At 41.4% G+C, this 11,773-nt stretch overlaps 1 protein-coding gene across 1 annotated transcript in view; it reads left to right on the forward strand.

Annotated features, from left to right (window-relative positions):
- The window catches only part of ASXL3 (additional sex combs like 3, transcriptional regulator), a 180,931-nt gene that overhangs the window by 40,487 nt on the left and 128,671 nt on the right, over positions 1 to 11,773 (forward strand). Inside the window, exon 4 of the mRNA XM_019542147.1 lies at positions 8,253 to 8,255. Coding sequence (XP_019397692.1) covers positions 8,253 to 8,255 — 3 coding nt within the window. The remainder of the gene's footprint in view (positions 1 to 8,252; positions 8,256 to 11,773) is intronic.

Below are 11,773 nucleotides of genomic sequence, written 5' to 3' on the forward strand. Positions count from 1 at the left end.
GTTCTTCTCAGTTTCTGTTTGCTGCAAGCCTTCTGAATCGCTCCAAATTGATTTGAAGGCTTCTGATTCGATTCAGATCTTTTAATGGGTCTCCTGATTCGATTAGGAATTTCGGCTGCCGGATAGGGCCATATCTCTTCCAAATCAAATCACTAGTGAAATTTTGCACAAATATAGTATTTGGCATCTCTGTGATTCAAAATGGTGGCAGGGGCTTTAGTTAAACCACCCCTGCTACTATTTTGAATTATGGGACACTGAATACACGTGATGCTGTGGACGCTTTTAATTAGAGCGGCTCTTGGCCACTATAATTAAAGTTCTCCTCCCTTCACCCTAGAGCATATGTATAGATGCCCAAAGATCCTTCTCATGCCCCTCGTTCCCAAGAGAGAGACTGCTGTAGTTCATATTCTTTCCCTTAGTGTGAGTGAATTGATGTTTATACCTCTGCTTTTGGCTCTTGGGTACAGTGAGAAATTGGCTTTGGGTAACATCTTTCCATTAATTGTACACACAGTTGCTATCTTGTCCTCCTGGAAATATTTTCCCAACTCTCCTCTTCCACAGTCAAGTGACAGAATGTTCGTTTCATGAATCATGACTAAGACTCTGGTAACTATTTCCACTGCGGCTGACCACCCAAGGACTTTGTGTGTCCTTATTGTATTTATTTGTTGAACTCTCTCTGCCATTCTACCCTGCCCTGCTTTTCTTGTCTCTCTCCTGTCTTTTTAGCTCAAGCACATTGAGATACAGACAGTCATTTGTGGGACTTCAGGCAAAATGGTACTTTAAATTCACTACCTTGAGTAATGATAGTTGTGTAGGCATGATGTCCCATAATTTGGGACTGGGTAGCAACTGGAACCTAGGCAGCTTTGGTAGCCTACACTGTTATCAGTACCCAAGCTAGCCAGTTTAAAGCTAGGAATACTTAGGTGCATTTAGGAATATCTGTACAAACAGCAGTCCCTTCCTTTGGGTTGAACTGAAGCTAACAGCTCTGCTGGGAGATCCTGCTTCCCTAGCTGCAGTGGTACCAGCAGATGGGGCTGCATCAGCTGTTCCAGCTGCCTTCACCCTGCAGGCGCAGCCTTTACCTAGACAGCTGCCACAGGAGAAGAGCTGCAGCTGTGCTCCCACCAGCTGTCAGGGAATCAGATGGACTCTCTCTCCCCTTTGGAAGCTGGGGGGAGAGTGGAGCACTATGGCAGTGGGCCAGAATGATGCAGCTTTGGTCTGAGGTTGGTTCGTGTTAGGACCTGGCTGCTACCACTGCTGTCATCACTGCTGCTTCCCTGTGCTGCCTAGGTGTGGCACAAGCAAAGTGCTCCCCACTGCTGTTGAAGCCCCCTAGATCCAAGGGTCAGATCCAGTGGCTTCGCATGTCAGATCTGGCCCACAGGCCATAGCCCTTTACTGTAAGACACTGGGGGACCAAGAGACCTTCTGTAATGATAGAGATATATAACTGTCCACATTTTACGTGTGGCACCACAAAACATAATACTTAAAGGAGTTCTTGTCTGAAACAGAAACGCTTTTTGTAATAGATCCACCACCTTTGTAGCACTGCAGGCACCCTGAACATGTGCATATAAGCTTTGTGTAGTGCTGTGCATTTATATTGTAACAAGTGTAACTTGTGAGTTGTGTCCACAGCCTAAAGCGATTTGTGGGTTACTGGCAGAGCTGTGAAAAATGCCTGGTTTCATGACTCCTAGTCCAGTAATTTAGCCACTAGACATTCCAGCGTACAGTTCGTAACTCTGTCTACTGTGTGCTTAGGTGAGTGTCCAACCACAGAAATAATCTATAGTTTTATTTATTAAGTGGAAAAAGAAGCAACAAAATAATTATTCTCTCTTCAGTAGAAGATAATTTCCCAACAGTTAAAATATTCTTCCCCTTTGGGCTGAATTATCAAATCATTTAAGCCTATGCTTATGTGCTGCTGTTGACCTAGGCTCTTGGAACACTTGGTTCTCTTAATTAACATTATTGATTTCCTATTCCTCCTTTACCTTTATATTTGTTTGCACTGTTTCAGTCTTCCACTTACTTGTCAGTACAATAGTTCTATGTATATGGGCACGGCAACCGCTCCAACTTTTATGGAATTAATAAAAAACCAAGCAACAGTATTTCCCGAATTGTGGGCAATAAAATTATAAATGTATTTGAAATCAAGATCTACCACTGGAAAGTGCTTCTGTGAAGACTAAGAAAATGGGAGTGCATGCAAAGCTAGTTTTCCTAGGTATAACTAACAAAAAATATTTTTGTTTTTCTAGAATACTTTAGGTTTTCTTAACAGTGTCTGTGATTTTCCGAGGCTGGCTAAAAATGTTGCTTAAGTGCTTGAAGCCTGTTTAAAGGGGCAATGTTCTATTTTGGTTATGCAGTGAAATTATAACAGAGTTAGTGAAAGTTGATGAGGACTTTAAGCCAAGATATGCATTTGTCATAATTGTAAACGTAACAGTATTTAGCACTCTACAAAACTCTGTCCTTTCAAATATAAATGGAAAGAATGTTTTGGCTTTGAAGAAATGCCCATATCCATTGTTCCAGTGTAATTGCTGAAACTTGCTCTCTTACATTTTTTAACTTTTATTGAGGGTTTGAACAGCTATGCTACAATTAATAATGCTTAACAGTATAAAAATTGATAGTCTTATTTGTAAAAATTATCAAATATATGGTACAATAAAAATGTTTAGAGGTGGGGAAAAACTCAAGCAGCTTAATTTCAATCATTTATACCTATTCACAAATTCAGAGTTCAGCATTTTTTTGCATATTGAAATATATAGGCTTTGCATTTGTTTTTGATAACTAATAATAAAGGAAACCAGCTAAAATCATTTGTCACACTTATTAACATTGTTAGAATATTTTTGAACCGAGAAGTAGCAGTTAACTAGGGTTACCATATTTCCAGTTCCAAATGAGGGGACACCTGTCTGGGCAGGCAGAGAGCCCTCACTTCCAACCTGGAGCCCCCCTGGCACTGCCAGAGTCCTGCACTTACTCCTGACCCATAGCCTCCCACCTCCACTGGTGTGCCCTCATTGCCAACCCACAACCCCCTTCTATGCTGTTGCCCCTCCCAACCCACACTCCCCTTTCCTCGGGCCATGCTTGTGCCCCTCATTCCCAGCATGCAGCACCCCCCCAGCCCTGCTGGTGCCTCTCACTCCTGACCTGCAAACCCCCTATCGCTGCTGGTGCCCTGCACTTCTGACCCTCAGCCCCCCGCCCCACCAGTACCCCTCACTCCTGACCCACACCCCTTGCTCCTCCCCCACATACACCCATCCACTCCACACCCCTGCTCACACACACACATGAGCACAGGCTCCCCTCTCCCCTGGACAGTCCTTAAGCCCTGGCTCTCCAACTCCTGCCCCCCATAGGCTTACGTGCACCCAGCTGCCGGGGCTGCTCCCACCACTCTACCTGGCTGCATGCTGGCTGTGTCTATGTGCAGGTGTACTTTGGTGCCCCCTGCCTTGAATCACCCCAAGCAGTTCCTTGCAGGCTGGAAGGCTGCCAGCCGGCAGGGGGAAACTTGCAGTTAAGAGGAAAATTTACATTTTTCTGCAGTAGATGGAAAACCTGGATCCCTGATAAACACGCATGCTGCTAGGGCAAACTGGGAAATGCAGCAAAATCTAGGGCAAGCTGGGAAATGCAATTCCACCAGCAAAACCCTGGACATTTGTTCCTATTTCAACAAAACAGTTGGGCAGAGATCAGCGGACTCAAAAAGGAGGACATTTCTGGGAAAACCCAGATGTATGGTAACTCTAATGTTGCGTCTTCACTAGAGTCTGTGATCCCTTACAGATTGGTGTAATCTACGAATTAATATGTTGTTTCCCCAGTTATCAAAATCATATACAAAGATATGAAGCTTAGATTTACCAGGAATGCATGTAATGATCCATTACAAATTTTCATCTTATTTGATAACTTGCCAACTCTTAGTTTCCATTGTTAACCTATTTTGGTATAGGGGGAATGTATATATTTTCCATCTGTTGTGTTAATTGCATTGAAATTCATTGTAAAAGGAGAAAACTTTATTGGGATTCTTAAGGCAGCAACATTTCCTGGTCATAATTGTAACTTCTGGAACAGTTCATAATGAGAATCTTTGTTCTGTAGTTCTGTCTCTGTAATCAAACCAATAATTAATTGAAAAGAAAAAGAGTTCTGGTTAAGTAGTTGAGATATTTTTGTATTTAGTTTTCACCTGCACTTTTTTTTTCTTTTTGGATTCAATGAAATATTTTTTATCACTTCTTTATGCATCAGTATAATCTATTTTTTTAACTTTCAGAGCATGCCTGTATAGAATGTAAAGCAAGAAAAGATTGCAAAATTTCTCTGTGCAAGGCTTATGGCATAGGTTGGAAAGGCTTGTGGCAGATATTTAAAATGATAAAATAAAAAAAGAATAGAAACAGAATAAAAAGCAGTTAACATCCTGATATAGTAACTTTTTTCTTAGCTACTCAAATGGTAACTAAGGGGAAAATTTTACCACTTATGTAAAATCCATTTTGAGGCAAGCCACGTGGAAATCTCCCATCTTCTGCATGCACTTCACATAAAATCAGTATTCATCAGTATGGATCACTTCATGATGTTTGTGTGCTAACGCTGATAATCTTTTGATTGGCACCTATTCAAAGAAGGACCTGGCAAGCAAAAACTTTTTTCTATATTTGTAAATACAGTTAAAATAAATCAAACAATGTTTGGGTTCATGAGCGTTCTCTGATCTGCACAGATGTGAGGAGAGAGGAATTTTTTTGAGAGACTGACTTTCAGCTATTTGCTTTAAAGGGTAAAAGAGACAAAGTAAGATGCCTTTTCTCCTTTCAAGTGGGCTCTACTTTATTTGCAATTGGAGAGCAAGTAAATAAAATCTAGTAGCTTTTCTTCTAGATGAAACCTGCAAAAACAACAACAAGCTTCTAGTAGTTATATATCTGTTACTTCATAGCCACAATTACAGCTTTTACCTGTTTCATTACAGGGATATTTAAGATTCTGCTGATATAAATTAATTTGTTACAGAGAATCTAACTAAGGCTTACCATTATTAATTGGTTTTCTACAAGAGTGTGTTGCTTATCATCATGTAGCTTATATAAATCTCAAGACAATTCATTTGCTCTGAAAATAACCACCATTGTGTTGTGCTACTTGTGTTTCTTTCTTTTAGTTGTATTACCAATCCATCTCTTTAATAAACCATTAAAATACTTTAAATAGCTGAGCCAATTAAAAATGGAATCATGTTGTGTCAAAAATGCCATCTCCTCTATAATTATCCCAAAGGGGGGCGGAAAAAAGAGAGTAATACATATGGAGAAAAACAACTCTTGTGAAAAGGCTGGGAAAGTCGCTTACAAAACATAATGCAATTAAACAGTTTTTTTAAAGGAATACTGAACTTTGGTCATACTATAAACTGATCGTATGCGAAAACCAGTCCAATTTCAAATTCATCATATATCTTAAAAACAAGTTCGCTTACATCTGTTTGTTTGTTAATTTGTTTTTAATGGTGTAAAGTTGTAAACCTAACCAGGGACATCAACATAGCATTGTTACTCAATGAGAATCCCTATTGCATCAAGTGTAGTGGTGGTATTATGAGCAGAGAATAGCTGTTCCCAGTATTGCACTCAGTTTGATAAAGTTTAAGGGATCTAAGACATCTAAATGCTGAGAGTCATTTTGCTATAATCTGTTCCACAATATTACCCAGAAATAGAAGATTTGGTAGTTTGCTGGATTGCCGGTATCAAACTGGTAATTTCTTAAGCATAGATTTTGAGACAGAGTCAGCAACTTGCCCTTCGAAAGGGAGACATTGATATTAGCCACCAGTATTTAAATCATTTAATCCTTTTTCATCCCTTTATCAGTCAAAAAGAAATAGCTCCAAGTCGCATGTTGTGACCTGAAGGATCAATTATTAACAAAGGACCTCGCTCAAACAGATGGGAAGTAGTCTACTCTCATACCATAGGAAGTAATGGTTTTCCCTTGACACAAGTTAAAATTGGAAATGCCCAGCCTCCAATATGAATGTAGATGCTAAATCCACAAATGTGACTTATTATTATCAGTTGAGCTGATATCCATCTATGGCAGTTCTGCAAGGATTGTGAAATTCTTTGACTGTTTTAAATGATTTTTCATTGGAGATGTCTGACATCCACATCAAAGCTAGCATGTTGTGTGCCTTCCTTAGCACAAGAAGCACAGTGGGGAGTTGGATACACCAGCACTGCTCCCAAACTTCTGGGATCTCTTAATGTATAATATGAGCATGTTACTTTCAGTTCTATTTTTGTATATTTTTGCTTTTCATATTTCAATGCAAATAACAGCTATAGCATTGATTCCTCCCCACCACCGCCCAGTGCTCCAGAAGAAGGTGACCTTGTCCTGACTTGAATGATGGACAACTGAAATTTTATTAACTTCAGATCTTGTATTTAGCAGTAGTAATTAAAGTATGGGACTTTGGTGCTTGCACACTAATATCCTGAAGGGAAAAATCAGGAAAGCTGAGTTAACATTCTTTTATTCCAGTCTGACATTACACACAATTTCTTTTCCTTGTTCAATAATGCTGGGCTGTGAGGATCAATATCTTTGCAGATATCCTGCTTCCATATCCACAGCATGTAATGTTCATGTTCAGCTTTCTTTGCCAGTAGCTACTACAGCAAAATAGGGACCTCCTAAGACTAGCTTCAGAGTGTTTGTGTGACAAATGTAGCCTTTCTTGACCTGGTAGCCAACTGCCCAACTTCCTTTTCTAAAGGTTTCAGAAGGGAGGATAAATACAGTTTTCTCCCTAATGGGTGATGTTCCCATCTTCAACATACTCAGCCCCAGGGAGAGGGGAAGACATGGCCTACCCTGTCCATTCAGCCTGCCTTTACCAGTGCTGCTGGAGACTTATGTAATGATGTGATTGGAGATGACCTGAAGAACTACACCTGAATTCTGTTTTCATCCATATCCTCATCTGTTGAAACCTCTGAACACCAAAACATTTAACATTTACCTTTTCCGCTGCAATCCTGAAGGAGGATCTCCAGGCCTGCTCTGCTGATGAGAGTGAGCATGGACTTCCTGGATGGTGAGAGAGGGGGAGAATCCCGTTCTCCTTTTTGCCACCTGCAACATTTCCTAGTTGTTGGAAGTAATTGCTGCTGTGTACAGGCTGTGGTTCTCTTCTAAGGTACATCATTTAACTTGCTGTCACATTTTATTAACATTGAAAGTGAAGTTTTGCTATACTTCCTATGCTAGGTTCATTGATCCAGCTTACCCCATTGGGCAATCTGGATGTATTTTCTAGTGTACATACTTGGTCCCTGATCCTGTGAAACATACTTAGCACATACATGGCTTTAAACCCCTGAGTTAGTCTTTCTTGAAGTAGATGGATTTCATCATATACTTATAGCTATATATCTATTTTTTATGTATCGTGTTAAGTCTATGTTAGAACAGAGGGCTCTGCCAGTCTGGGCACTTGTACTTGTGACTGGGGTTTAGTCATGTCAATTTAGGGGCTTCTCTCACTGTTACAGCAAGGGGCCTGATCCTTTTTTTTGGTGGAGCCTGCCTGTGGCTGGCGGGGGGGGCAAGCTGCTGGTGGGCCAAGGAGACCCTGAGGTCCCAGTGCTTCCCTTTGTGGGGGCAGCATCAACTGGGGCTGCCCGGGTGGGCTGCTAGTGGTTGGGTGTTGCGCCAGTTTGGGCTCAGGGACGAGTTGGATCAGGTTGGGTGCTGCCTCCAAGCAGGGGCAGTGCCTGCCCTCTAGCCACCCACCCAAGCAGCTCTGGGGGGGGTGCCACTGCCGCAGAGGGAAAGACCGGGGTCTGCGCAGCCCCTGGGCTGCAGGAGGCCCAGTCCTTCTCTCCATGGCAGCAATGTGCTAGCAAGCCAGGGGCTGCCCCAGCTTGGAGGCAGCACCCTGCCAGATCCAAATCTTCCCCAAGCCCACCCTCTGGAAACCCACTGGGCACTGCTCCCTGGGCAGGCTTGGGGAAGAGTTGGATCCAGCTGGGTGCTGCCTTCAAGCTGGGACAGCACCCTGCCTGGGGTGCAGTGCCACTGCAGAGGGAAGGACTGGGCTCTCCTGAAGTTCAGGGGATGCGTGACCTGGTGGCAGCTTGCGTGGGCAGGCTCTGCTGCGGGGGGAGAAAGTAGTGAGGAGCCTGAGTTTCTTTTGCAGAGCCTGCCTGCTTGTCCTGCGGCTGGGGGCAAGTTGCTGGCAGGCCTGGAGCTGCAGGGGACCCTGGTCCTTCCCTCTGTGGCAGTGATAACTCCTGGGGCCACCTGGGTGGGTGGCTGGCGAATGGGTGGGTGCTGCCCCAGCTCGGAGGCATCACCCAGCCCAGTCCAGCTTTTCTCTGAACCTGAGCTGGGGCAGCGTCTGGCCTGCTAGCAGCCTGCCTGGGGAGCCCCAGGGGGCACCGCCCCCCATGCATGGAAGGACCGGGGTTGCCCACAGCTCAGGAGCTGCTTGGCCGGCCTGCAGCTTGCCCTCAGCCATGGGAGACATGAGTAGAATCCACCGGGAGGGGGCGGCATTGGGCCCCTCACTGCTTCTGCCTTCAGCCTGCCTCTCCTGTGGTGGGGGGTGGGAGGGCGAGTTGTCAAAGGGCTGCAGCATTACAAATAGCCATGTTGCAAGCTAAACTACATGTGGATGTGGTTTTGTTTGCAACATAAACTCATTTAAATTGTAAAAAAATAAAGAAACCCCCCCCCCTTTTTTTTTTTAAAGAATCTTATGAATTATATATTTGACATAGATGCATATTGAGCAACCTTTGATGCAAGTGTACATATATAGGTGCAGTCTACAGAAGTGCATGCAGGATCAGGGTTTTAATTTTACCATAAATAATATAAAAATTAAATAGATCCTTACTAACGTATATACAGTATAATGGTTACCCTATAATGGCATTCCTTTAAAAGGACTATTTAGAAACTGAACCTAAAGACAATAACAAATGAAGTCTTAATTCCTGGATCAGAGTTGAGGTTGTGTTAGGACCAAATTTACTTTTTATGTGTCTTGGTCCCATTTAAATCAATGAGACTTGATTGTTGTTGACATGTAAGCTCACGATTTCTCTCCATATGAAGAATATGCTTTTAAATTATGATGGCAGTTTGAGATTTATTATGTGTTTAACTATTCATTTCTTTCCTATTCAGCGCTTACATCTAGCAAATGATGTGATGGATAACACTGTTGTCACTTAAGAGTCTTAACTGGTTATGTAAGGAAGTTTCAAAATTGCCTTGACTTTAGTTTAATGCAGATGTTAAACTAAGCACTTAAATCTGCTGATCCTAGAATTAATAAACCACTCTAGGTCAGAAAAGAACAAAGAAGGGCTCATGATAACATAAAATGCAGTTGCAATATCTGCAGCTGGGCTAAAGTAAAACATGAAGATTAAATAATCTGCCTAGTGCTTTCACAGAGTGAAAGAAAGAGGCTTCTGTAATGGAACACAGCCAAGTATAACTCTTTCAAAATAGTAGTTAGCTGTGCATATTCCAAAACAAGCAACATAGCTTCTATATTTAAAATGTGTTTTTGCCCAAAAGGCAATCTTAGCTTGAGTGAATATACTAGGCCATGTATTACTTGATTTCTTTTACCCTTAATTATGCAGTATATGCTGAAATGGCATACTACATATTTCTTTTAGTCTTTCCTTGTTAGTAAAATAACAAGACTTGTAAACAAAAACATTGTAAAGACATGCTTGATTGTTAGGCTGCAAAACCTTAGCAGTTATATGTTTTTGAATATATTGTTGTTATAGTTTAATCTGATACAAGGTTCCATATTAGGATTTTTTTAAGGATAGATGCCTCTTGCATAATAATTTCATTTTTCTACATGTCATAGAGTTATGAATTAAGGATGGAGAGAGTAAATTATTCCATAAATATAGCTGGATTGGGAGAGTCCTATTACAGAGGAAGGGAGGTTGTTTCTACTTTCTAATCTAATACATCACAAAATAGGATTTTTCTATATAACATTATTTTAAAGTAATTATACTTATTGTGTAAATATTAAATGAGCATGCAGACTTAGGGTATCTTCCTATATATTTTGTATTCTTTTCCCCCTAGCATGTAAAAATGTTGATTATGTGTTAGAAATAAATATGACACTATGAAGAAGTAGTAACTTGATATTCAGTGGCAAAGTTCAAAATCATTGCTCACTCGAAACAAACAAGTTAACTGAAAATAAAAGGTTCAGCAGGATAATTTTTTTTTTAAAGGGCTAAACCAAGGAAAAAGCTATTTCCCATCTCTTTTAAAGGTAGAATAAAAAATATTGTCTTTGCAAAGGCTTTGAACAGAAGTAAGGGAAACAATAAGACCTAGCTAATCTTTTTAGTTTTAGCTAGTTGATTCAATATTACTTTTGAATACTGGAGTACTTGGACGTAACAAGTTAGCTGGTTTCTAAATGACTTGTGGAAACCTGCTGCATTGATATCTATTTTTTTTGTTCCCCATCATAACATTTTTTTATGTTGTTGCAGGTTTGGGGATTTTGTTTTTCCTTCTATTATTATTATTGCTGTGCATCCCATTGCTATGCATCTCACTATGGTGTTTATCCTCCTGGCCAAGACAGTTGAATGGGATTTCTTTCAGAGTGTATCAGTGACGTATAATATGTCGGTCATTAATGGTATTTAGGAATATGGAACTGAAAGGGACCCACCTGAGTTGCTGAGAACAGCTCCCTGTAATCTTGGCCAACTATATTATAGACATTAAGCCCAGAAGAACGTACAAGCACATCCACCCTATCCTCCTTGCCCTAGATACTACAGCCACAAAGCACCCCATCACAATAAATGTAGGATCTTTGCTAAAATAAATAAATAAATAAATAAATAAAATTATACCATGCCACAGAAAGAAAGCAAGAGAGACCAGGGGTGGCATCAGTGCTTTGGGCCCATCCAGTGTCAGGGAATTCATTAGATAAAGTGTATCCAGGTCATCTTAGGAAGTGAGTCTTGCCCCCATGCATCAGAGGAAAGCAGCTCCTCTCCATTGGTCTTTGCCGTTCTAATGTAAGGGAATATTCTTTCCTGACTCCTGCTTTAAGTGCGAGAGCGAGATCACACCAGCCAGGTATCTTTGGAGCTTCTCAGTAAGAGTAGCAGGCAGAACCAGTGAACCCTAGCCAATCTTTGAAGCATCAGACTAAAGCCAGCCTGTCCCCTACAAGCCAAGCTACACTTTCAGGGGAGAAAGAAATTTTCCAAGATGCTACAGATTATCAGCAGAGGCTCTGAAGCGTGAGATTAATTAAATACAATATAAATACAGTGCAAGATGTATCCCAGACACTCTGAAAGCTCAAGAGGAAGGAGGATTAACAAAAGAAGGAAACCTCATCTAGACAGGGGCTGTTACAGATACCCAGCCCAGCCCTCTTCACTTGCACACAAACTGCAGAATTTCCTGCAATCTAAACTAACAGTATCCTTGGAGAGGCATTGAATTTGTCTCAAGAGCACTGAGGTATTGCCATCCTACCACTGCTATGACAAAAACTGCTATAATGCTCAACCTCCCCCTACTGCCAGGAAGCCACATGTCACCTCAAGACTATTTTCTCTAGTATCAGCATCTGCTATTATATCCTTCCTGGACTATGAGG

Source organism: Crocodylus porosus, unplaced genomic scaffold (genome assembly GCF_001723895.1).
Source record: "Crocodylus porosus isolate Cpor-Errol unplaced genomic scaffold, CroPor_comp1, whole genome shotgun sequence".
Classification (NCBI taxonomy): domain Eukaryota; kingdom Metazoa; phylum Chordata; order Crocodylia; family Crocodylidae; genus Crocodylus; species Crocodylus porosus.